We start from the raw sequence: 24,895 nt of genomic DNA, 5'->3' as shown, positions 1-24,895 counted from the left end.
CTTTGGACTGCTCAGCTCCCCACAGGTGTGGGGTTCTGTCCCTAGAGCTGAGGGGACCCAGTGCAGACCTTCAAGCCCTTCCAGGCAGGATAAATTCTGTCCCTGCTGACTAGCTCTGAAAGAGACAGCTCGCAGCTGACGTCATGGTTCCAACTAACAGCACACTAAACAAAAGCCAGGGAATCTCAGGAAAACGGAAAGCTGGACAAGACAAACGCAGATCTGAACCAATGTGGTTAATCAAACGTTCTCCCTTTATTCGAGATAAGATGGTAGTTTATATAAGCTTCCACATAGTTTACAGAAACAAAGACACTCTGATTGGCAAACTAATATTGTTTATCTTTTCCTTAAAACGGCCTACACCTTACACTATGAAACCTATACTAATTCACACCCAGACAACCCAGTGGTCCCCATCACACCTTAAGACTATTTCTATCTGCGCCACAAGCTCTGAATTTTTAACTGCGTCAGAGGCTTGAAGGCCTCACAAGGCCCAAATCTGAGGCCTAGACTGGAGTAGCTCAAATTTCATAACTCATGTCCTCTTTCTCTCAAAAATGCTGCAACACTAAACAAAAGGAGAAGGGAACCGCACATGTCAGCAAACCCTTTAAAACCCCAAATCAGATGGCTTGAATCCTGGTGGGGTGGCAGGGCTTGTCTAGGAAACTTGGTGGGTCCCTGTGACCATCATGATGCAGCACAAGCAGCAGAGGTTTCAATGCAGGAAGCAGATGCTCTGCAGAGCAGATCATGTGGTCTGGTTGCAGAGCAATGAAGATTTCCTGTGCAGGCAAATCACATTCTAGGCCCCAAACAATTTCAGCCTCAGGCTGTACCCCAGGCTGGGCAGTTCCACTGAGACCAGTGGAGGACCAGTGGACTCACCTGTACTGGCTTTTCATGGCAGAGGAGCTGTGGGCAGTGTCCATTTTAAATAATTTTATTTGCAGGTACTGTTAGTAGCCAATACAACCTAGGACTTGTCAGGACTCCTCCTGACTTCCCTAACTCTTTGCCAGGTGGTCAGGCCACGGGTTTAATGGGCTTGAGCTGAGTTTTTACAGTGGTGAATAAAGAAATAGCCACTTTATTTATGGCTGTCCTCTTGGACATGCGACCAGGCTGTGGTTTAAGGACTGTCCTTAATCCTCCTTGCAGAGTTAAGCTGCCTGAGTATATCCTGGACATGGGCCCTGTCCTTAAGGGTTTCACTGAGAGAAGCACTCTGGAGATCACCAATGCAGGGCAGATCCCAGTGTCCTTCCAGGCTGATCTGTCTGCCCTGCAGGATACAGGTAAGCAGTGCTGGAGACACTTCCTGTGGCCTTGAAGGAGGTGTCTCAGATTAGCTTAAGCCACTGAACTTGGGGAGCTTTTGAGCTGTTTTCTTCTCAGTGCCCCTGCTGGGAGCTTTAGAGGCAGAATTCTCCTGGCCATCCATGCCCAGGGACCTCTCCTGGCCTGCCTGTGACTGCCCTAACGCTTCAGTGCAGAGGCCAGGTGGGCTCATCACCCTGGTCACCTCTCAGCATCCTCTGCCCTTGGCTCCCACAAGCATCGAGTTTCTTTGGGCACTCTGTGGGCTTGTTTTGGCAACCAGTGGGGTCTGCTGTGTATTGGGAATGCTTTGTTTGGAGTTCACACTGTCAGAGCACCTGTATTTATCCTCTATTGAAGAAACAGCCAGTGGGATCCTCTGGTGGATCAAAAGAGGCTTCCAAAAGAGGCCTCGAGGCAAGGCTGCACTTCCATCACAGTGCCTCACTGTGTCTGAGGGCTGTTCAGGTGCACTCCAAGTTTTTATCCAGGTCACAGAACAGCGTGGGGCTTTCCCCAGCCCTCTCAGCCAGAACACCTGTAAGGCTTTAATGTGCTTATGGCACATTTCGTGTTCCTCGGGTATCTCAGCTGCTTTGTGTTCATCTGTTCCAGGTTTCAGCGTGGACCTAGGCCTGATAAAGAGCCTGCCCCCCAGCCACAGCGTGGCGTTTGAAGTGCACTTTGAAAGTGCCCACCAGCCACCGCGTGACGTGGATGTGCTGCTGCCCATAGAGGTACCAGAGCTCTTGGGGCAGGCAGCAGGCTGGGCACAGCAGCAGATGTCACCTGCACCCTCTGCTGAATTCTCTGTCCTTGTCCAGGTGACAAATGGCCCCACGTCTCACATCCGCCTCTGTGCCACTGTGCTGGCACCGTCACTTGAACTCTCCAAGAACATGCTGCAGTTCTCTGACATCCTTGTTGGGCAGTGCCAGGTTGAGACCATCCGGCTCTACAACCGGTTCCAAGCCCCCTGCAAATGGTCCATCAAGCCTGTTCTGAAGGTAAAGCACAGGCAACATTGAACACGTAACTTCTTGGCTGGGTTTCTTTGTGTCTCTTGCCCTTTCTGCTCCTGTGGCTGCCTGAGCATTTGGGTCTACAGCATGCTGGAGGAAGCTTCTGAGGGTCTGGATCAAGGCTGGTTTGCCTGAGCCTGTTCCATTAGCGGATGCTTTGCTTTTCTGCCATCTTCACCCATTCCTCCTCCTCTGAGGACAGTAGTTCCCTATCTGCCTGCCCTGTCTACAGGTTTTCCCTCCAGCTCTAGCTATGGGGGCCGCTCTTGGTTTGGCTGTGGGTGCTCTTAGCACTGCATCAGTGTCTCAGAGCACTCAGGAAGTGAGGCTCTGTCCTCGCAGACCAAGGAGACCTCACACGGTTGGTTTCTGTGCCCAGAAGGATCAGCACAAATACGTGACACCAGCCCTACGCCAGAAGCAGCGGGCGCCAGAGGATGAGCCCTGTCCCTTTGAAGTGATGCCCTCCCAAGGAACCCTTGATCCACAACGGTGGCAGAACTTACAAATCTGGTTTACACCCAAGGAGGAGGTGAGACTGGCAGGTGTCAGCCCGGGAGGCCTGTCAGGGCTATCTGGAAATGAGGGCCTGGTGCAGAGAGTGTGGTATGAGCTCTGCCTTCACAGGGAGCTTTCTGCAAAGCCCATTCTTGTGGCAGCACAAGGAGAAATGTGCTGCCACACATACTCAGCGTGGCTCAGTTCACCCCAGAGAGCCCTCCCGTGAGATGTGCTTTGAAATGCCCACAGGGAGCTTGCACAGAGAGCACCAGGGCTGCCTCTCAGCACATGGCGGGGATGTGCCCAACTCCCCTCAGCCTGCCCCTTGCCTGGCTGTATTTGCACCTGCGACACTCGGCGTCACAGACACTCGCAGGGGATAATCCTGGAATGGCCAGGCTGGGCTCATCCTGCTGCAGGACTGACAGACAAATCAGCCACCAGACACCTTCCTAGGCACGGCAGGACAGTCACCTGTGCTGCCAGCAGTCCCTGGGGCTCTGGCCTGCCTGCACATTGCCGTGCAGCTGGGGATTCAACTTAAAGGATGGAGCATTCCCAAAAGTAGTTTGCCTGTGGCCGCTGGGTCTCGGAAACTGGCAGTGTGTACCAGCATGGACACAAGTGCTTCTGTGCTCACCAACATTCCCAGGGATCTTTTAATTGCTGGAGAGATGTAACCATCTTGTGTCTGGCTTGGACCGGAGCCAAACACTAAGCAGGGAAGATGACCCTTATTTCTGGCCAGCGAGAGCTGATTTGCCCCTCTCCTGGAGTTGGTGTTTGCCTGATGCAGTAGTGCCAGGACAGTGCCTGGACACTGTAACCCCAAGGGCCCTTCCCATGAGCATTGCACTCCTGCATGACCAGATGAAAATGCCTGACAATCTTTGTACATCCATCTGATACCCAAATACCCAGTTTCAGTGCACACCAAGATTCATGCCAGTTACTAGACCCAGGACACAGGTGCTGTAGTCCCCAGCAGAAGTAAATACCTGGTTTCTGTTCACCTTGGAGGAACTGATAACACCCTGACCTTGGGGCAAGCGTTGTTGTATTTGGGGTCCTGTCACTCGGGACTTCATGGATGAGTTTTCTGCACTTTTCTCTTTTCAGAGGTCTTACAAGAATGAACTGAAGCTTAACATGTGTGGGAGCAGCAATCACTTAAAGCTGCACCTCTCAGGACGAGGTCTGGAGCCACGGCTGGAGTTCAGCCCCCCAGCACTAAATATGGGATGGGTGCTGGTGGACAGCGATGGGGTGGAGGCCACCGCGGTGGTAAAGAACCCATGCAGCTTCCCCATTGAGTTTTACTCCTTGGATTTTGACAAGCAGTACCTTGAGGAGGAGAAGGTGAGAAGGCAGGTCTGGTCCCCATGTACGTGCTGCCCAAGCTTCTCAGCACTCCAGCATTGCCGGGCTTGTGCCAGGAGATGGAGGCAATCCCCAGGGCAAGGCCAGCTCTGCTGACATGCTGTGGGAGGAATTAAATAGTTTGTGTTGTTGGGAGGAAGGGAGGAGACAGAAATCGGGTTTGTTGAGTATGTGGGATAAAAGGCAAGAAAAGGACTCTTGCTATGGTTTCTCTTCCCTACACACACAGATCCTGCGGATGGCACTGGGCTCTGAGAACCAAAAGAGCTTTTTAATGCCTCCACGCGCCGTGGGTGGGACGCTGCTCCCAAAGGTGCTGGAGGACTATGAAGCACAGAAGAGGCTGAAGGCTCAGCAGGCAGAACTCAAGACCATGGCAAAGGCCAAGGTCAGGGCTGAGGCTGAGGCTGAGGACAAGGGCAAGGCAGCACCAGGTCAGAAAAACAGTGAGGGTTTGGCAGTGTCTGTTTTGACTGTGGTCCCAGCTGGGAGTCCATTCCGTACACCCTGAACTCTCACCTTGCTCTCCAGGGCAAGCCCATGCTTTTAGCAACTGCCTGTTCTCCAGCTTGGTGGAGAAAGTCTTGGGTGAAGGGCTGTGGTATCCCAACCCTGAGTGTAGCCAAAGCAAGCCCCTATCTGCCTGCCAGACTGGGGGAATAATCAGGATATTCCCTTGTGTCCCTTAGCCATAAAGACTAGGATTGGATGAGTTCTTCAGCCAGGTCTAATATCACTGGCTCTTTTATATTTGCACCTTCCTAGCAACAAAAGAAGAAGCTCCTGTTGCTTTCACCAAGTCTCCTTTCCCAGGGTCTGAGGAGATGTGGGGAGGATGAGGATCACAGGTGGGCAGGAGGCTGACTTTTCCCCCTGGTTTTGCACTGCAGGATATCACAAGGTTGTCACGAGCTATTCTGAGCCCATGGTGAAAGCAACTGGCAATCCTGTCTCTCGGGCTGACCTGTGCCACCTGCGCATTGCTCAGAAGACCAATAAGCCCCAGGAGAAGGTGGAGAAGAAGCCTGAAGAAGGCCCAAGGAGTCGTCAGTCCTTTCAGCTGGAGGCGCAAAGTGAAATTGCAGAAGGGGCAGTCAGAGACTGCCGTGACGGGGCGCTGTGCCTGGACATGCAGGTCACAGATCCGAGGGCCATGATGGGGGAGATCCCGAGGGAGGACCAGGTAAAACCCTGCAAGGCTCAGATCTTGAGCTTGCCGTGGTCGTGGGCCCTGGAGCATTGTGTCCCCACAGGTGATAATGGCACAGAGCCTTGTCCAGGCCCCTGATGATGTTCCACAATGACATCTGTGTGGATGGGGAGGTTATCACCATCCCTCAGATGGGCAGGAAGTGGCAGTGCTCTGTGTACAAGTGTCCTGTCTGTTCAGAGTTTCCCAGCCTGGAAATCGTTATGAACAGGACAGGGCAGCTCATGGTCATTGTTTTCATCAGCTGAGGCACTCCGGAGAGGGTTGTCGCTGTTGAGGCAGGACGAGAATGAGAGAACTCCAGAAGGCTGGAGTTAGAGGATGTGAACTCTAACAGCACAACTCAACTGATTCATTTCAAATACATCACTCTTTTTATGGAGAGCATCATGCAGACTAATTTCAGTGGTCTTAAAGTAAAAAATCTCACACCATTGGTGTGCAGTGAATGATGCACAGTGGCAGACCATATCTATAAACAATGTGAACAACAAGAGAGACAGAGGATTATTTACATTCCTTTGCAACTCTTTCCCAGGCTCTAGCCTGGCAGAAACCTCTCTTTTTCTCTCTGACTAAACTGACAATGCCCATAGAGGTTTCTCTCCTGGTCCTGCTTGTAGCTGTTGCCTCTGCTCTGGAGCCCGCTCACCCCAGCGGGCACAACAAAGCACTTCTATTCATATAAATCAAAAACCCCACTGCCTAAAGCTCAGTGCCTTTAAAGGAGTTGTGAGGATCAAGGTGACACAAGTACAAGCAGGATTTCCTCTTCTGTTTTAGATGCTGGAACATCTGGGGCTGCATCCCGACGGGCCTCCCCTTCCCCCTGCTGCTGTGCTCTCCATAGTGGAGTACCCAGAGGAGCGGCTGGGCCCTGCAGGGCGTGTGGAGCCCTTCACCCTCCTGGCACCGCAAGAGGTAAAAAATCACCTAAACCATCAACCTCCTTTGAGGAAAGGGTCCTGAGTGAGAAGGGTTGTCCTAGGTGGGGTTTTTTTTCGTTTGTTTTGGGGGTTTTTTTGGTTTTTTGTTTTTTTTGTTGGGTTTTTGGTGTTGTTTCTTTTTTCTTGAAGTTGGGATTGAAGGTATTTGAGATGGTATTTTATGTTTGTATTTAGGTGTTTATTATTTTTAGGTATTATTAGTTTTTATTAGCAAAATAGTTTAATGGCTGTGAGTTTTGTAGTTTTTTTATTGGTAAGGTATAAAATGTTTAACTATTTTTTGTTATGAGGATTTTTTAAATTAAATTATTTAACTAAGAAATGATACTTAGGTTATTATATTTTAACTTAATAACTGATTTTTCAAAGCCTGTAATGTGGACTTTTTTTCTAATTACATTACTTAACTTTATGAAGAAGAAGGAAAAAGAAGGTGAAGAATTTGCTTTTGCTTTAAAGCTTTTATCTTGCTTCATATTTATTTCTATGTTCTCAAACCTTAAACCCTAAGTTTTTTACTTTGTGATATTACACACTTCTAACTAACTACACACTCATAATTTCGGTGTTATTAATTAATTCTGGAAGTCTTCTCTACAGCCTCAGGTCAAATGCAGTGCTCTTTTGTAAGTCTGTGCCTTCTAGCACAGAAAGTTTAAAATTCTCGGTATCTAGGATTCCAACAGTCCTAGGCAAAACAAACACCAATAAGGAAGACCAAGTCCATGGGCAGGTGGACTTATTTATTTATTCTCTCTTCTGCTGGTGAAGAAAGCCCCATTTTGCTCTCCAGGATGGGGATGCCTCAGGGCTCACCTCTCTCTCCCTTTTCTCTCTCCCCTTAGGCCGAGGCCCCAGATATGAGGGGCGGTTCTGCCGAGGGCCAACCAAAGATGGGTGAAGCGGCCAGCAGAGACAGCTCTGCAAAGGAGAGCCAGGTGTCCACACAGAGAACAGAAAGTCCCCAGGATTCCCTCCCAACAAGCAGCAAAAGCACGATGGAAAGTGCCTCAATGCCCACAGAATTCCTCAGGTGAGCCACACAGGAGGAGGTGATGCCTCTGCTTCTTGGTCCTCTTGCCAAACAAGGTCCATCGACCCCAGCTCCACGGCGACCCTGTGCCAGTGCCTCCACGGGATGGCGAGTGCACCCTCCTCGTTTTGTTTGCTTCTCAGCAATGTCTGAAGCCTCCTCTTTAATTGCCAGGCTGAAACGGTACCGGTGGGTAGTGCCTGCCCACGGTGAGGTGGAACTGAAGGTTCACTTCTCCACCAAAAAGCCAGGGAAGTTTGAGCAGACGCTGAGGTTTGAGCTCGTGCAGACAAAGCGCCCGTACGAGCTGCCCTGCTGTGGCACCGGCCTGTACCCCAGCATCAGCCAGGACCCACGGTAAGGCTGGCCCCTGGCAGCCCCCACACCACTGCTGCCCCTGAACCACAGCCAGGGCTGACCCCTGGGGCTTCTGCCTGGGCAGATCGTGCTGCCTGAGGTCACCCAGCACCTCCTCCTGTGCTGGAGCTGGCAAGGCAGATGGTGCCTCAGCCTCCAGGAGGGGTTTTGGCGTTCTGACGACATTTCCTACTCGGAGCATCTCACAGCTCTTCCTTCCCCGCCTTCTCTGCCCAGGGTGGTGTTTCCACAGTGGAGGAAAACCATGAAGGAAGATGAAATAATCTTCAAGGAGTATGTTGAAAGCACAGAGCGATTCCACTTTGGGCCGCTGATGTGTGGGAAATCAAGAGAGTGGTACGTGCTCCCTGCTGGGCCCTGTACTTTTGTGACACGCCTGGGGAGACAAGCTGTCCTGGTGGCACAGCCCAGGGCAGTCCCCGGCAGAGTCCTGGGAGACACATGGGTTTGAGGGACCACAGATGTGTGAACTTGAGCAGAAAAGAGGCAAATGAGCCTTGGAGGAGCTGCTCTGCCTGCCCAGTGGGTGCCTTGGTGGCCCCCTTGCTGCTGCCGGTCCAAAGGTGACTCGGGGGCAACTTCTGTCCCCCTCCACATTTCAGCTTCACCCTTTAGGAAATGAACTTTATGGTGGTTTGTGAAGTGCTTTGAGCTCTGCAGGTAGCCTGATTGAGCAATTATTCTGTAGATGGTTTTGTAAACCTTTCATTAACCTGTAATCATTAATAAGATTTTATTATTGACCTGCCAATGGGTGTTGGGGGTAACGTACAGCAGGAATTACATTTCCCTGTAATGACAATGCTTCCTCACTGTTGGGTAAAGTCTGCCTAAACACTTTGTCATTTAAGCTATTGTGTATTTCTACTTTTACTGTCACTTCTTTTTAATGACATTTAGTATTAAGTTCTGGCTTCCATGGGAGCTCTGGAGGGCAAGGGCTATTTTGACAACCCAAGTAAATGAAATCAAAATACTTTAAAAAACAGACAATCTTTAGCCAGACTGATAGATGGTCTGGGATTTCTGTTTGCCTCTTTAACCCTTTTAATCCAAAGTAATTTCCACACCTGAGAGAAGGATCATTTGTTATCTTTTTGCATTGCTCTTGGGAATTGATGCTTTATGCTTCTTTCTCAGACTTTGCGCTAACCCATAAAATCCAAAGCAGTTTCATGACTTTTATGAAAGAAATTAGCTAAACTATTTTTTCAAAAGCCTTTCCTTATACCCTGCAGGGAAGGCCCCCCAAGAAAGAAGGGGAAAGAACCCATGTGCCTGGTGTAGTGTTATTTTTCTAGGCACCTTTGAATTTACATTGTATTAAAAACTCTTGCAGTGGCCTGAGCATCATCGGGCTTCTGGGCTGGGGAAGGCATCAGAGTAAGGCAAGGACGAGCACACGGCCATGCCCCTGACTGGGATCCATTTCTCACTTTTGTTTGTTAGAGCAGGGTCTTGCAGCATCACTTCCTCGGGTGCACACGGTGCTCTCCTTGGTGTGTGGCAAAGGCAACAGTCTGCTCTGCAGCCTTTTCCCCTTTTGTGGACAGGTACAAGGCCCAGAACTGTCCTGGCAACGCGGAGAATATAACCATCCTCAACAGCTCCCCCATGGATGTAGAGGTCCAGTTCTCCTTTGAGAATGCTGGGGAAGCAGAGACGTTCCTTTTGGACCCTCCCAGCATGGCGCTGAAACCAAAGCAGAAGCAGGTAGGAGAGGGGCAGGCAGAGCAGGGACGCAGAAGTGCCCAGGGGCTGCTCCTCCTGCTCTCACACAGAGCTCTTTCTGTTTCTTCCTGTGGGGCTGTGTCCAGGAGCTGACCATTTGGGCATACCCCACTTCCCCTGGCTTCCTGCAAGACAAACTCATCTGCAGCATTGGGAAGAACCCGGAGCCAGTGGTCTTCAGCCTGTGCTGCCTTGGGGTGCGCATGAAGCTGGAGGTCAGCCCCCTGGAGCTGTCTTTTAACAAGCAGTTTCTGCACAGGTCAGTCATCCCACAAGCACTCCAAGTCTTGTGACAAAGAGAAAACGTTTGACTCTGGTTTCCAGGGCATGGATGGAGCTGCTCCAAGTTGCATTCAGTGGCCAGGCTGGTGTGGCCATCCAGCAGCTGATGCCAAGTGCCTTCCTGTCTCTGCAGCACTGACAGCAGGACCTTGGTCCTGAGAAACGACACCCTGCTGCCCGTGGCCTGGCAGCTCAGTGGGCTGGATGACCTTGCTGAGAACTTCTCCTTGTCACAAGATAACGGCGCCATTGATCCCCGCTCAGAGTTTGAAGTGACAGTGCATTTCAGGGCCGGGCAGATGGGCAGCATTGAGAAGACTCTCCAGCTAGAGGTGAGAGGGGCTGTGTGCTGCTGGGGGCAGGGGCAGGAAGAGCTGCACCTGACAGACACAAGGGTGCTGTGACCCCAACTTCTGCCTCTACACAGCGTTTGCCAGAACGTGCAGTGCATCCACGTCCCCCCAGATAACCAGACACTGCACCCTGAGCCTGTACCACAACCTTGTCCCTGTGGGTGCTTGGAGGTTGTTGTTTGCTTGTACAGACTGCAGCGTGGGCTCTACATTGGACTTTGTCTGAAGCTCTTCCACAGTGCAACAACTCTCCCCCTGGGATTTTGTTCCCCATGGTTTAGGTGTGCATTTCAGAGAAGGTGCTAAGCAATTGGAGAGGGTTGTCAATGCCACCTGCTCTAAGACACCTCACACTTCTTGTGGTTGTTCTTACATCTCTGTGCCTCTCCAAGAGAGCATTCCCTGCTGAAGAGTGCAGAGTTGGGCTGATAGGGTGTTTTACTGTGGCAGAATCCCACTGGGGCAGCCCATGAGATGAACAGGTTAGCAAAGTTCGGGCGTCCTCCAACGCTTGTGAAGCCAGGGAGGCCACAGGGGAAGCAGCCAGCAGAGACAAGGACTTACAAGCTGTCTACCAAAAGAACAATCTGAGCAGTGTTTGTTCCTTGCTGCCTCAGGTTTCAGATCCAGAAAACATCCTGGGGATTGTTCAGGCCGAAAACATCAAAATCTCCGCAGAGGTCTATAACATTTCTCTGAGCTTTGACATGCCTGAAGGTCAGTGGATGCCTCCTAAACAAAGCAGTGCAGGTGCACTGCATTACCTTTGGGTGCCCAAAGCACTGGGATGGGATGGGATGGGATGGGATGGGATGGGATGGGATGGGATGGGATGGGATGGGATGGGATGGGATGGGATGGGATGGGATGGGATGGGATGGGATGGGATGGGATGGGATGGGATGGGACAGCATGCAAGGATGGCGTGGATGCATAAAGCATATACCCTGCAAGCTGTGTGGAATAAAGCATCGTCAGGGCACTGACAGCCTTAAGTCTCTTTCCTCTGACCTTTGAAGTGTGCAGCTTCATGAGCAGATTGGATCTGGGGGCTCTGAAACAGCAGTGACGTGAACAGGCAGCTGGCAAGCCCCATAGGCTCAGCACAGCATGTGAAGTAATTGGATTTGTGCTTGGAAGTGAGGAAATGGGAGCTGAGCTCCTTAGCTACTAAGCCTGCAGATATTTTGAGTGAGAAGAGAAAGGGCAGACAAGTAGCTGGAAAACACCTTCAAGAATGGAAACTTACTGAAAAGGGTTTTGTGCCAAGACCTCCATGTAGCTTGTGACCTGGTGTATTCTGCAGCAGCTCACAAATACCGTGTTTGACCTCGCTCTGTGGGTTTTCCGCAGGTCCAGGTGGAAGTTTGGAATTTGGAACCATTAATGTCCTCGATAATGCGAAGCACGTCCTGACTCTACAGAACAAAGGGGCATACAACATTGAGTACAGGTAAGCCCAGCTGCCTGGTAGTGAGCATTTCCTCAGATTCCCAGGCCTGAATTCTCCCTCTGTCAATGGCTAGAACCTGTTTCCATGCTGGCTACCTCGTGGTAAGTACAAACCCTGGGCTCTCTAATATCAGTTATTTCACCAGAGAATCCAGCCACAAACCAACAGTTCTTCAGAGCTCAGCTGGAGCCCAAAGGAGAGCCCCAAAATTTCAGCCACTGAAATGCTGAGATTCATTGCCTTTCTTTGATGGTCACCTCCTTTCTCTTTCTGAGACTCTGTAAAGAAATGAATGAAAACTGTCAGTGTTGAGCTTTCTTGCAGTAACCTCATGATTGTCTGCACTCTCTGTCAAGATCCAGGATTCCCTGAGCAGAGCTTTTCTTTTTTTCTGGTCCTATGCAAAGTCCAGGCTGTGCTGGTGGCACCAATACTTTTAGCTGCAGAGATCTCCATCCCTTCCCTTTCTCCCCAGTTTCATGCTGGGCGGTGCAGGTCCCATGATGCGAGACGTGGCCTCCCACTTCACTGTTGAGCCTAAGTCGGGCATGCTGACTGCCTCCCAGCCTGGCGTGGATGTTGAGATGCTCTTCCACCCCACAAGAGAAATTCTCCTCAAGGACAAACCCATCCTGTACTGTCAGGTGAGCTGCCTGGGCCAGGCTGCATTATCACATGGTGTTTTGGGAGCGTAAACAGGATAGGTGCCCGTGAGTTTGTGGGCCCCAAGTTGGTCAACTCCCTGAGGGCTCCCCTGGCAGGGGAGACCCTTCTGGAACAGTTCTATGTCAGGAATGAGAGACACATTGGACTTCTTTGGTCTTCAGGTTCTTGTTTTATTGTTATCTTACCAAAACTTCAGCACACTGTCTGTGCCCAGACCTTGCATGCGTGAAAACAGCACAAAAATGGCCAACAACCTCGTGCTGCAAGGTTTTTTTAAGTCTAATCAAAAACTAAACTACCCAATTGAGAAGTGACATTTTTTCCCTTTCTAACCCAATAACTGACCCCTAACGACCCGCAATGCAGATTTTTCTACCTAATTACAAGATACCACCTAAAGCCAAGAAGAAAGAGGAAGAAGAAGAAAGAAGAAAGGAACTCAAGGCAACACCCTATATCTTTCATCTTGAACCCATCTATAACATACTAAAAATGCTAAAACCTAAATTTCTCCCCTATGTGACATACTAAAGTACTCTCTACAATCTGTTTCACACTTTTGTGGTCTCTAGTTTACCTTGAGGCTTTGGAAGTTTTCTCCATGAATGAGGGTCAAAGTCAGTGTTTTCCTGGGAGTCAGAGCACTCCAGAGCAGACAGGGGGATATTCCCTGGGTTCCCACAGGTGTCTAATGGAAGGAGGGCTTTGACTGGAGAATCCTCTCTCCTACATACACAAACAGTCTTTCAAAACCATTTGGGAGGCTTCCTAAGTGGAGCTGAGAATTCCTAAGTGGACTCTGGAGGAGGTGCCTAAAATGGGAGGGGTAAACTGGAGGCCTGGGGTGGAGGCTGGGGGCTGGGGTGGAGGCTGGCCTCTTTGCTTTGGTCACCTCCCTTCCTGTGGACGCAGGTGAGAGATGCCAGCTCCGGTGAAGGAAGCGAGCTTGTCGGCAACATCCCGTTGAGGGTGTCGGCGAAAGCCGAGTACAGCAAGTGCAGCGTTGAGCCTGCCTCACCCATCAACTTCGGAGCCATGGTCAAGGGCACCAGGAAGACCCTGACGGTCGTGCTGGACAACAAAGGCACACTCAACTTCAAATTCTGCATCCGCCAAGCACCCGAGGAGGCATCAGCCTTGGAAAGCAAAAGGTAGGAGAAGCCTTGCACCACCCTTCCTGTGTGAGGAGGCAGCGCCCCACAGCTGGAAAGGGGCAGGCAGCCAGGAGACCTGGGCTATTGTCCATCTGCATCCCTGGTCTGGGGAGAGGGAGCAAAAAAGCACCTCGGTACCCCACATGTAGTGTGAAGCTGGTGATAGAGCTGCTCTGTCCAGCACTGGGAGCTGCAGGTTGCTCTCTGGGAGCCATCAGGAGGAAGGCTTTCCTCTCTGAGGAGGAAGGCCAGCCTCAGCCTCAGAGGAAGGCAGGGGAGCTCAAGCATGACAGATACCTCTGCTTTCTCCTCTCAGTTTACAGCAAGGGGAATCTGCAAAGTGCTCACTGAGAAGGAAATCAAGTTCCTCGACACAGGTGGGTGACTCCTGCTCCCCAGCAGTGCTGCTGCAGGGGATGTGAGAAGATGCTGCTGTGCCCGGGCTGGGGGCTCATCGCCACAGGGTGGGACATGGTCTGCAGGATGGAGTCCAGTGTCTGCTCAGTCCCCCTGGCAGTCCTGTACTCTGCCTCTGACCTGGAGCGGTGGGGTCAACAGAGGGGAGCAGGTCCTGTGTTTGCTAGCTGTGAGGCAGCGTAGGTCTGTGCACACCACAGAAGCAAAAACATCCCCCACTGAACTCCCGGTCCACAGAGCTCAGACAACATTGCTTTTTCTTCTTCCCAGTTCCCTCCCATCATTTCTCACAGCTATTTCTGCTCTCTGCTATTTCTGTTACCTCTGGAGGATCACAGCTACTACCTTTAGTCTTCACACTCAAACTCCTTTCTCTCTGCCACTTGGGACAGGCTTGCAGCTCCTCTTGGCTTGTTGCTCTCAGCTTGGGGCTGTCTTTGGGCCATGGAGTTATCCTTCCCTGCCCTGGGACTGGGTGCTTGGGCCCAGCTGGAGGCCAAGGCAGGACATATTCCTTGCTGGGGTGCTCAAGGCACAGCCATTAGCCATCAGCCTCTCCTGGAACTTTTCCTGCAGCGTCGCCTCAGTGTTGGCATGTTCACGGTGTCCCCCTGCTCCGGTTCCATCGGTCCCGGGGGCCAGCAGAAAATCTCAGTGGAATGCCTTGCCAGGCAGGAGGGGACGTGTGAGAAGCAGCTCTACATTGACATCACGGGCAGAGACCCCAAGGACAATCCCCTCGGCATTCCCTTTACCCTGATTGCCAAGTCCTGCCTCCCAGGTACCTACTGCCCACAGTGCCCTTGGTCACACCTGCTGCTGATCAGCACCTGAACTTGCTGCTTGGACAGAGAGCCATGCTAGGCCTGGGTTCCCTCCTTAAAATCCTCAGAGGTTCCAGCCCTCTTTGAGTCCACCAGTGGACTCATCCCTCCCAGCTGAGAGGGATGCATGGAAGGATAAAAGGAAAGCAATGCTCTCTAAGGCTGAGTTTGACTGAGCTCCATTCTCAGCCAGCTCCCCCACCCAAGGCTGGGTTTAGCAGTCACCCGGGGAGAAAGGGCTTATCAAGCCTTCTGAGAGGCCAGCAGGGCCCAGATAAACACATCAGGGAGGCTTCTCCGTGCTCATCCCTCTGGTGTGTCCACAGCACTTGTTGAGGACGTCACATCAATCTTTGAGGACTACCCGATCTGCAGCAGCAGCGACCTCGTCCAGAAGATGCAGTCGGTGAAAGGCGCCGGCCTGTTCGTCACAGATGAGAACAGATTCATCTTCAGCAATATTCAGGTTGGGCGAGAGGCTGAAGCTCATTTCAGTATCTACAACGCACGCCATCTGCCATGTGACGTGGTCCTCTCCATCAAACCGCTGTCTGGAGAGGTAAGAACAGGAGGCCAAGGTGGAACAGAAGGCCAAGGAGGTGGTTGCCCTCTAAGGGCCGTTTGAGAGCCTGTTTTGTTCTCCAGGTGCATTGATCCTGTGGCCCAGACAAGGCTAGCTCAGTGCAGGTCAAAGTGCAGGGGAGGGCAGCAGAACCAGGGAGCAGTTGTGTGGAATTCTGCATGTCTTGGTTTTGGCTCACACCTCTGGGTCTTCGGTGGGAGAAGTGAATCCTTCTGAACCTCTCTGGGAAGCACACACAGAGAGGGGATGTTATGACCTGACATGCCAGGGCTCAAAGAAGAGCATTTTCTCAGTTATGAATTGACATGCCAGAACTCCAAGCAGAGCATTTTCTCAGGCTCCCTGGCTTTTCCTTTTCCTTGAAGGCCAGTTCTAGGTCATTTGCAGGGTTTTCCATGCAATGCCCACCTCCCAGATAGGCTGGGGCAGCTGCCAGCCCTCAAAACACACAGTGCTTCAGCACAAAGTCGGCATTCCCTGGGAGGGAGGGAGCCTGCCCAGGGAAGCAGGAAGGAAGACACAGTGTCTGGGACTGCTCTCATTAATGCATTTATGGATAAAACTGCGTCATGTTGAAAGGTGTTTCCTCCTAACACTGCTCTCTGGGTTCCCTCAAGGAAAAAAGCCCTATCAAAAACATTTTCAAGTTGTATCCAGTCAAGATGTCCATTGCCGGCTCATCCTATGCCATTGCTACGGTGACCTTCACCCCACCAGAGGAGCAGAACTACAACTGCACTTTCAAGGCTTCCCTTGTCATCCCAAAAGGGTAACTGACCCTGTGAAATACTGGGGGAGGCCTCACTGATAGCTGCCTCTCCCCTGGGAAGGCACAGACCTCTTGTTAGCGCTAATGCTGTCAGTAGCCTTAGGCAGAGTACTTGGCATGAGATGATCTGGGAGCCAATAGCCCTTAGAGCAGGAGAATGAGGCTGATGGTTTAGCCTGTGTGAGGAACTGTGAAGACAGGGAAATAGTACAGGTGGCCAACCGCAAGTTACTGAGATGTGCTGCAGCTGAGCTGGGGGTTTCCAACGACAAAGGCTTAGATGAAGCAGTTTCTGTGCCAGCAAGTCAGCAGTCACGTTTTCTCTGTTTCTGTAAAATTAAGTGATCCTGTGTGACCCCCCTGGCATTCATTAAGCTATTTTATGTGAGTGTTTGGAGCTGGTATGAAAGAGGAGCCCAGTTCCTCTGCCCTGGGACCTGTGAACTGGGGCTTTGACCTGCCCTTCCTCAACCCTTTAGTGGCTGAATTGGAGCAAGAGAAGTCTAATTTCTAATGAGCAATTGCTTTTTTACTGTTCTTGGAAAAGATCTTTACTGCTAGTGACAATCATTTCTATTTGCCTTCTTGCTTTTGTACTGCTTTCATGCTGTGCTTTTGCTCGTTGCATAAGTCTCATCTCACTGCAGCCAGGGGATTTGCCATATCTCATCTGGTGCCTTCTCATTTACCTGCTGTGCTGCATAATTCAATTAAGTGAAATTATTTTAAAGTGTTATTGTGGAAGGCTCTGGCTCTTTGGAGCAGATTCCTCTTGTGAATGGCCCTGAGTGGATTGGGAAGAGGCTGGTGGGGGGCTGTGTTGTGGGGTACAGGAGCACCAGGCAGGGAAAACACTGTGGGTGGCCCTTGTTGCTTCGCTTGCCCAGTGAGAAGTGGGCTAGTGCCAGCTGAAATTGTTTCTGTGCCTCTCCTGCAGCTCTGTGGGAATTGAACCCCAAATCCTGACCTTCACCATCAGCGGGAAGGGGCACGAGCCGCGGTTGACAGTCGTGTGCTCAAGTGCTCGCAGCGAGAGGGGAAACGCCGTGCTGCGCTTCAAGAGGCTCCAGCTGTGGGATTCAGAGGTGCTCCCTCTGGTCATCCGTAACGATGGCATCATACCTGTCAAGGTGAGGAGGACCTGCTCGAGGAATGGTCTGGTTTGGGAACAAGTGCTTGTGGCACAGGGGAAGGGTCCCAAAGAACATGGCAAACCTGGAAAGAGGTGTCAGAAATTCTTTTTGAACAAGGACTGACGTCTGTTCTCCAAGAAGGGAGTTCTTGAAAATTTTCTGCCCAGTCTTTCTTCTTTAAGTTGAACACAAGAAAGGTGGTGGAGTATTTTCCCCTGTCTCTCCGGTCACCTTTTGTTCTCATGGGCATGTGTGATTTCCCAGTTCCATTAGATTGTATTTGATCCCAGTTTATTACATTTTAAGTAGACTTAGAGGTGGTTTAAATACATTCTGCTCATTACTTTCTGCCCTGTTTGGTTCTGTGTCACTTCTATCCAGATGCCTCTGGATGCCCTTTTTTCCCTGGCTGGTTTGACTTAACTTTTGTGCTAAGTGCTGTTTGTAGTGGGAGAGGTGCTGGCCTCCCGTGTGGGACCAGCAGCACTGCAGTGTCAGTCCCTGTGCCATCCTGGACTCACAGTATCCTTGTGCTCTGGCTTCTCTTTTCTCAGTTCATGTTACTCCTGGAGGATGAGCATGGAATGTTCTTCTTGAAAGGCAGGACCTCCCCAGTCAAGGTATTCCACACTGGAGATGTGAAAAAGGAACTCATTGGAAAAGGTAAATCCATTAACCATGAAGTGCAATCGTGCACAGAGGGAAAACGTGTGCCCTGCTCTTGGTTCTCTGAGCAGCAGCCAGATGTTAGGCACAGTTTCTTTCCTTGGGCTCTCTGTCCCCCAAGCTTTTCTTGGGGGCTTTTTGCAGGGTCTCCTCCTATCAAGCTGTAGCAAGTTCTGTTCTTCTAGACGTGGTGGGTTGAGTTGTGGGGGACTGCCACAACCTCAGGGGACCCTCTGAGGTATTTGCTGCACGTGGGAAGGTACCAGCCTGAACAGACACAGCCCTTGAGCACACAGCCAGCCAGCAGAAGCCCAAAGCACTCTTTGGCTCAGCTTTCCATATGGCTGGAGCTGGCTGGAAGCAGATGGAATGAGGGCTGGGCATCAGCCTGAGGTTAAGCTGTGTCTGGAGGTGGCCGTCTTGTGAACAGAGGAAGAGGGTCTGGAACCACTCTGGAACCACAGGGGGTAGAACCTGTGCTTAGAAGGCAGCTGGTTTCAACCTCTTATTCCTCTTGTATGCTATGGAAATATTTCCTCTGTGCAGCTGTACCACCTAACTCTGATTTCCATTGCTGTGCAGCGAGCAAGCTCCCAAAGAAGCCTTTCTTCCATCTGAGTCCTGGGAAATCAACTGAGTTTGATGTAATTTTCAAACCCACCCTGGCTCAACATCTGGAAGGGAAGATTCATGTGTTAGTGAAGGACAGCTACTCTAACGAGACCCTAATAGAGCTGGTGGGTGAAGGCCACAAGGAGGAATTCACCCTGCTTGGACTAGAGGATGACACACAGGAAAGGAATGTTAAAAGCAGTCTGAAGAAAGACATCACTGATGGTAAGAGAGGAGAGACTGCCAAGGTGGAGCAAGGAAGAGGAAAATATCTGATCATGTGTGTCCTCCCTCCAGCCAGGCCTGGGCTGTCTCCCATGGGACTTGGTGGCCTGTGGGTGTGGTAGCCATGCATGCAGAGCAGTGTGTGCTGTGCTGCACGTCACTGGCTCAGGGATGTGTCCCTGGAAGTGGTGAAACTGCCTGGGGAGCTCCCTCTCAGAGGGGGAAAGGCTTGGAGCAAGGAAGCATTGAACATGCAGGTGTCTGTGCACGTCAGGGGGCAGGTGGAGCTCCCTGCATGCTGAGATCCCTTGCTCTCCTCCTTAACAGCTGTCAGAGTGAATCACATCGAGTTTGGGGACTGTCCTGTCGGGAAGCGCTGCTACAGGACCTTCGCCGTCACCAACCGCAGCCTTAAGCAGTTCATGCGCTTTGAGTGGGAGGCAGATGCCCCATTCCTGTTCTCCCCCAAGGTGAGCGTGGACTGCTCTGCCTTTCCCCATTGCTCAGGCCCTGCCCTGGTGTTCCCAGGAGCTGGCAGGGAGTGCTCACATACCACGGATAGCCCATTCCAGTACCACGTGGGAGATGCAGTCCCTGGCTTGGCTGGGCCAAGGCTGCCAGCCTTGCAGAAAAGGTTTCATGTTACGGGAGGTGGCACCTTCTGTTCATACTTTTGTCTATCAAACTTCACTAAATCCACTCTGAGGTGCAGATTCCTGGCACAGCTGCTCACCACGTCCGTCAGTCCCTTTTGCTGTCAGTCCTGCCCTTGGCAGTGCTTCCAGTTTGGTCTTGACTCCCTGATTCTCCCTAGGTGGGACACCTCCATCCTGGTTGTGCCAAGGACATCACAGTGATCTTGAAATCAGATGTCCCAGCCACCTTCATGAGGCACCTTGTGAAATGTAAGATGACCAAGGTCAACTTTGAGCTGCCACAAAAGAAGGTTCCTGACTGGGATGACCAAATGTGCATTGTCATATGGAAGAATACCACCAGGAAAAACCCGGCAGCCGCCACGCGGCCTAAAATAAAGCGGGTAAGAAGCAAAATGGCAAGAAAAGCCAACCCGGGTTTTACAAAAAGAACCACTAGAACACCATCACTGCTGGCTGAGCAGCTCCTGCTTCCTCTGGACATTGGACAGCCATGAGGTTCACCAGCAGCGCATTTGAACGGAGAGGTGGAGGCACAGTGACCGGATACACACACAGGAGAGGAGGAAGCCTTTTGATAAGAGACCTTCAGCCACACCCAAAGCCTCAGTCTGGGCCACAAACACAAGTGTTGCAGCCCATGTAGAATGGAAGGCAATGTTTTACGATTTTATCCCATTTTACGGTGTTAGAAATCTCTTCAGCTGATTGGTGCCCTTTTACCAACAAGGAATTTAGTCTGCTGCACTCTGTCTCTTCTTTTGAAGTGGAGAGAAGTACACTTCTCCTGCATGTGCTGGTGAACTCCAAGTTTTGTCTGCATGAGAATTTAGTTGTGGTCTCTGTATTTGGTGTGGGATATCTCATCATGGAGTAGCCCAGGCACTGCATGACTCTACGAAGGAGTCTGGAGAAGGATCATCTCCAAAGAGTCTTACTTTCATTGTCATTATTGCCAAACACACTCATCTTGGGAGGAGGTTCTTTCCGAGTTTCTGGACCATTTTAAGGCCTCTAAACCATCCTCTTTTCTATCAGAATATCTGCAGTTGAAGATTTTCCAAGTGAGATCTTTCACATCCCAAAATGCCCATCCCCAGCTCCAAGCAGTTGCTCCAGACAGGAGACCTGGAGAGCACTTTCTTCTAAGACAAGAAGAAAAAGGTGCTTTCTAGAACTCTTCACTCTTGGGGTTCTCCATCCACAAAGCTCCAGCAGGGGAACTTAACCCTAGTTTGGAGACCTGCTGGATTTATAGGAACGAGGAAAAAAGCCAGGCCCTCTGCAAGATTGAAGTACAGGGACTGGAATGCAGCTGTAGTCTCTCTGGGTGTATTAACAGCTGTGGTAGTGACCGCTTGGATCAGTGGGCAGAAACAAGTACTGTAGCAAAGCAGTCCCAGTTTTGTCATCTTTCCAGGGCAGTAAAAGGGAATGGTCCTTTCTAGTGATCTTGGAGGCCAGAAGATTCCCTTCTCAGCCTGACTTTCTGGGCTCTGCTCAGTGATTCTTCCCTCCTCTGTTTGCAGGTGGTCGAGACAGCCCCGGAACCGGCTCACACTGTGGTGGAGGAGAGCAGCCAGGAGTTGGAGGTGTACCTCAGTGCTGTGGTTGCCTACACCCAGTTCAAGCTGAGCACGACCATGATTCAGTTCAAGAGTACCTTGCCCTTCCAGACAGGGACAGCCACGTGAGTGCTGGAGGCCCTGTGAGCAGGAGCTGCCTTTGCCCAAGGCTGACCCAGAACTGCTTCCCAGAACTCTACCCCACCCAAGCCAGCACAGGCCCTTTTACGTGCGCGCAAAGCCAAGCAGGAGGTGGTGCTCAGGAGAGGCTCAATGCTGCCATACCTTTCTGCTGAGAACAGCCATGGGTTTGCTTTCACTGTATGTCACCTGTCCTCATCTGCTCCAGAATAAGTTTGCAGTCAAACCAAGACCTAAAGTCCAGAATAAACCCCTTAGCTTCAATGTCCTGGGCACCATGTTGGCCCTTTTCTCTTAAACTTCCAGACTTTGAAATCTTTTCTTGGGCCACCCAGGACAGCAGTCTGAGCATGGCTGGGTTGCCTGGGGAAGATGCTCCTCAGGAGAAAGTGGTATCAGGAGTCCATCAGACAATATTACTGTACTATTTGCTTTATACTTCTTGGACATTTTTTTATTCCTCCTTCTTGCTTTTTAGTTTCACACTGCAAAACACAGGCGAGGTAGCTCTGGAATACTCCTGGGAGAAACCTGCAGGGAGTGAACCAGTGAAGAAGCTGAAGAAGCCATACTCAACCACTCTGATGCGTAAGAGCATTTCACTTGGTAGCTGAGGGCCCGGGGAGAAGACCCTGCCACTTCAGTTCAAAACATGAATTGCTTTTTCATCCTTGTCCACGCATCCACTTTCATCAGCACCTTCCCAGCTGCAGCTGGAGAGTTTTCTCCTTGTCCCCCTCTGCCTTTCAGCCCCTTCTGTTCTTGCTGAGCCACTTCTGCTCTGCAAAGCAGCTGAGCCAGGCTCTGGGGAGAGCCACGTGCCGGGTCAGGACTAGGAAGGGGGACACCAGGTCATCTCTTTGAGAAGTCTGAGACCGGGAAAAACAGTGGTGTAACGAGTGAGCTGCCCTGCAGCCACTGTCTGTGTGCAGTTCCCCACTGCAGGGCAAACGCAAAGTCACTGTCTGAAACCAACTTTCCTGCTTTGGCGCAGGAGTGTGTGCTCAGGCAGAGACCCTGGTCCCGACACTCTGTCTCCTGCTAGAATAAAGTACTTGACCAGAGATTCTCCAAGTGCATCCCAGCTCTCTTCCACCTACCTGCAGCAGGAGGCAGAGTTGCTGGGAACACAGGATTTTGTCTTTGGAAGGTATCCTCTTCCTCCCTGCAGGTCGGTTCCTCTCCTATGATACTGTAAAGCATCGCAGAAAGCTGCTGCGTCTTTTCTGGTCGGAGCAGGACCATCCTTCGGAGACACATCCTGAAGTGTGGCAGCTGCGGCGGCCTGCTGAGCAGCAGCAGGATTCTGAGCAGCAGCAGGAGCCAGATTCCAAGTGGCAGCAGAATTCTGAGCAGGAGCAGGATCCCGAGCAGGATTCCGAGCAGGATTCTGTGCAGGAGCAGGATTCTGTGCAGGAGCTGGATTCCGTGCAGGAGCTGGATTCCGTGCAGGAGCTGGATTTTGAGCAGCAGCAGTATTCTGAGCAGGAGGACCGTGTCAGCACCTCCCTAGAAGTTTTTCCAGATGTTGTCCATGACCTGTTCTCAATCAACCCCTACTGTGGCATCATTGCTCCTGGCCAGAAGGAGACCTTTGACGTGCAGTTCTTCCCAGAGTGCCTGGGGAAGTTTAAGACCACCCTGCTGTGCAGGTGGGAAATATCTCCACGCTTGCCAACTCATGCCACTGATGGGTATCACAGAATCACAGGGTGGGACAGGGTGGGAAGGACCACGCTAGGTCATCTGGTGCCACTTCCCTGCTGAAGCGGGGTCATCCCAGACTATGTGGCACAGGGTTGTGTCCAGAGGACTCTGGAATAATTCCAGTGAGGGACACTCCACACCCTCTCTGCACAACTTATCACCCTCACAGGAAAGGAGTTCTTCCTCAGGTTCAGGTGGAATTGTCTTGTTCAGGTTCTGCCTGTTGCCTCTTGTCCTGTTGCTGGGCATCACCAAGCCCAGCCTGGTTCACCCCCCAACACCCTCCCTTCAGTCCCTCTGACTGGGATGGGGAGCCCCAGGGAGGCAGCAGAAACACCCACAGGAGCACAGAAAGATCCTCATCTTTCATCATCATCTTTCACCCCTTGGCAGGGAGGCACTGGGAAAAGACACTGTATGAAACAGTAAGCTTGTGGAGGGTTGCAAAATCTGCAACAAGAGATCCAGGGACCAGCCAGTCCCCAGCTCTGCTTCCTTTTGGGACAAGCAAGGCCTGCTTCTCCACATGGAACCCCATGTGCTGTAGTTGGTCCCCGGGCATTTAACTGGTCATGTTCCTGCCCTTGCATCTCTGCAGCCTCCATGCAGCTAGTGCAGCTGTTAAATCTGCTGCTCGCTGCTTGCACAGAGAGAGGATGCAACACTGTGTGCCCTGCAAGGAGACAGAAAAGCGGCGGGCTGGGAATGTTCCTCTGGCTAATACCAGTCCCTCTCTTCCTAGGATTCCTAACCTGCAGCCAGGTGAGAAGATGGGGCAGGTGACTTTGGAAGGCAGAGCCCAGGAGAAGGACAGTCTGGATAAACCATTAGAAGAGACAGAGTAAGGCCAGGGACCCAAGAAGGAGGTGCTCTAAAGACCAACACTTGAGTGACAACATTTGTGTCAGCTGGAGCGTGCGGCAGGAGCTGGTGACATCCTACCTTCTGCTGCTGGTGGTCTCCCACCCTTCACCAGAGACCTCTGCAGCTACCCTCCCACGTTCCAGTGAGCACCTCCCTCTTACCTAAGTTGATTAACTAATTGTTGATTAGATTGATAAGTAATTGATAATTGTCTGTTAACTGTTAATAAACAATTGCTAATAAATTGTTAATTGTCAGCTTGTCTTGGTTTGAAAGACAGGTGTCTGCCAGACCTCTCTGGAATGGAGAATGAGATCCCCCTTCCCTACCAATTATTATAACTTTGAAATTAAGGGGCTTTCAGGCAAAGATGTGAGAAAAGGAGTGTCAGTTCTTTACCAGTATGTACAAGGCAAACAACCAACACCACCGGCAGCAAGGACAAACAGAACCAGAGACCCAAGCCCAGCCTTCCCTCGGCTGCAGGCACTTTCCCTTTGGTGTAGTTCCAGTCACAGCCGGGCAGGGAAGGGAGGCAAAAAATGAATAAAGCAATTGCTAGAGAAACTTTAATTATTATTGAGGGGCTCAGAAAGGGACACAGCCCTCGAGGTGTGGCTTCACCAATGCCCAGCACAGAAGGACAATCGCTGCCCTGATCCTGATGGCTACACTACTGCTGATACAGGCCCAGTGCTATTGGCCTTTTTGTCCACCTGGGCACACCTGGGCTCAGGTTCAGCTGTTGTCAGTCAGCTTCCCAGCCACTCTTTCCACAGCTGGGCGATGCAGAGGGTGAGTGTGGCCAAAGTGTACGAGCCAGCACTTGCCAGTGGCGTCAGCCCACGGATCCAGCCAGTCCAGGGCCCTCTGCAGCCTTCCTGCCCTCCAGCAGGTCCGCCTCTGACCCAGCTTCTCATCCAAAGAGGGACATTGAGGTGCTGGAGCAAGTCCAGAGAAGAGAAAGGAAGTTGATTAAGGGTCTAGAGAACAAGTCTGATGAGAAATGGCTGAGAGAACAGAGAGCTGGGGAGGGCTCAGTCTTGAGCAAAGGAGGCCCAGGGGGAACTGTCGCTATTGGACATGAAATGACTACACAGAAGCTTGGTAAGTTCAAAAGAGAAAAAGAGCTAATTTAATTTCTGACTTTGCAATATATAGAATTCTAAAAGTGACAGCGGATTGGAGGATGAAATTACCACCTCTCTAACCACACTGGTCAAACCAACAGTCCACCAATTCTCCCACAAAGAAGAATGCAAAACAATCATTATTTACGTGAACAGTGTGTGAGAAC

The 24,895-nt window shown here is 51.2% G+C and overlaps 1 protein-coding gene and 1 pseudogene across 1 annotated transcript; one reads left to right on the top strand and one right to left on the bottom strand.

Annotated features, from left to right (window-relative positions):
- LOC116806636 (uncharacterized) overlaps positions 1 to 24,895 on the bottom strand; it is a 182,374-nt pseudogene that overhangs the window by 44,226 nt on the left and 113,253 nt on the right.
- LOC140681618 (hydrocephalus-inducing protein homolog) lies at positions 7,280 to 23,805 on the top strand. Its single transcript, XM_072921610.1, has 23 exons — positions 7,280 to 7,419; positions 7,594 to 7,776; positions 8,014 to 8,133; positions 9,351 to 9,510; positions 9,615 to 9,787; positions 9,944 to 10,142; positions 10,781 to 10,880; positions 11,517 to 11,616; positions 12,092 to 12,260; positions 13,120 to 13,433; positions 13,753 to 13,813; positions 14,430 to 14,634; positions 15,004 to 15,236; positions 15,878 to 16,029; positions 16,967 to 17,159; positions 17,717 to 17,825; positions 18,411 to 18,665; positions 18,993 to 19,135; positions 19,480 to 19,704; positions 20,851 to 21,011; positions 21,506 to 21,615; positions 22,199 to 22,679; positions 23,477 to 23,805. The coding sequence occupies exons 1-23, from the start codon at positions 7,280 to 7,282 to the stop codon at positions 23,577 to 23,579; spliced, it is 4,089 nt and encodes a 1,362-aa protein (XP_072777711.1). The 3' UTR covers positions 23,580 to 23,805.

Source organism: Taeniopygia guttata, chromosome 37 (genome assembly GCF_048771995.1).
Source record: "Taeniopygia guttata chromosome 37, bTaeGut7.mat, whole genome shotgun sequence".
NCBI classification, from domain to species: domain Eukaryota; kingdom Metazoa; phylum Chordata; class Aves; order Passeriformes; family Estrildidae; genus Taeniopygia; species Taeniopygia guttata.
The sequence above is the reverse complement of the archived record's forward strand: the minus strand, read 5'-3'. Positions and strand labels throughout refer to the sequence as shown.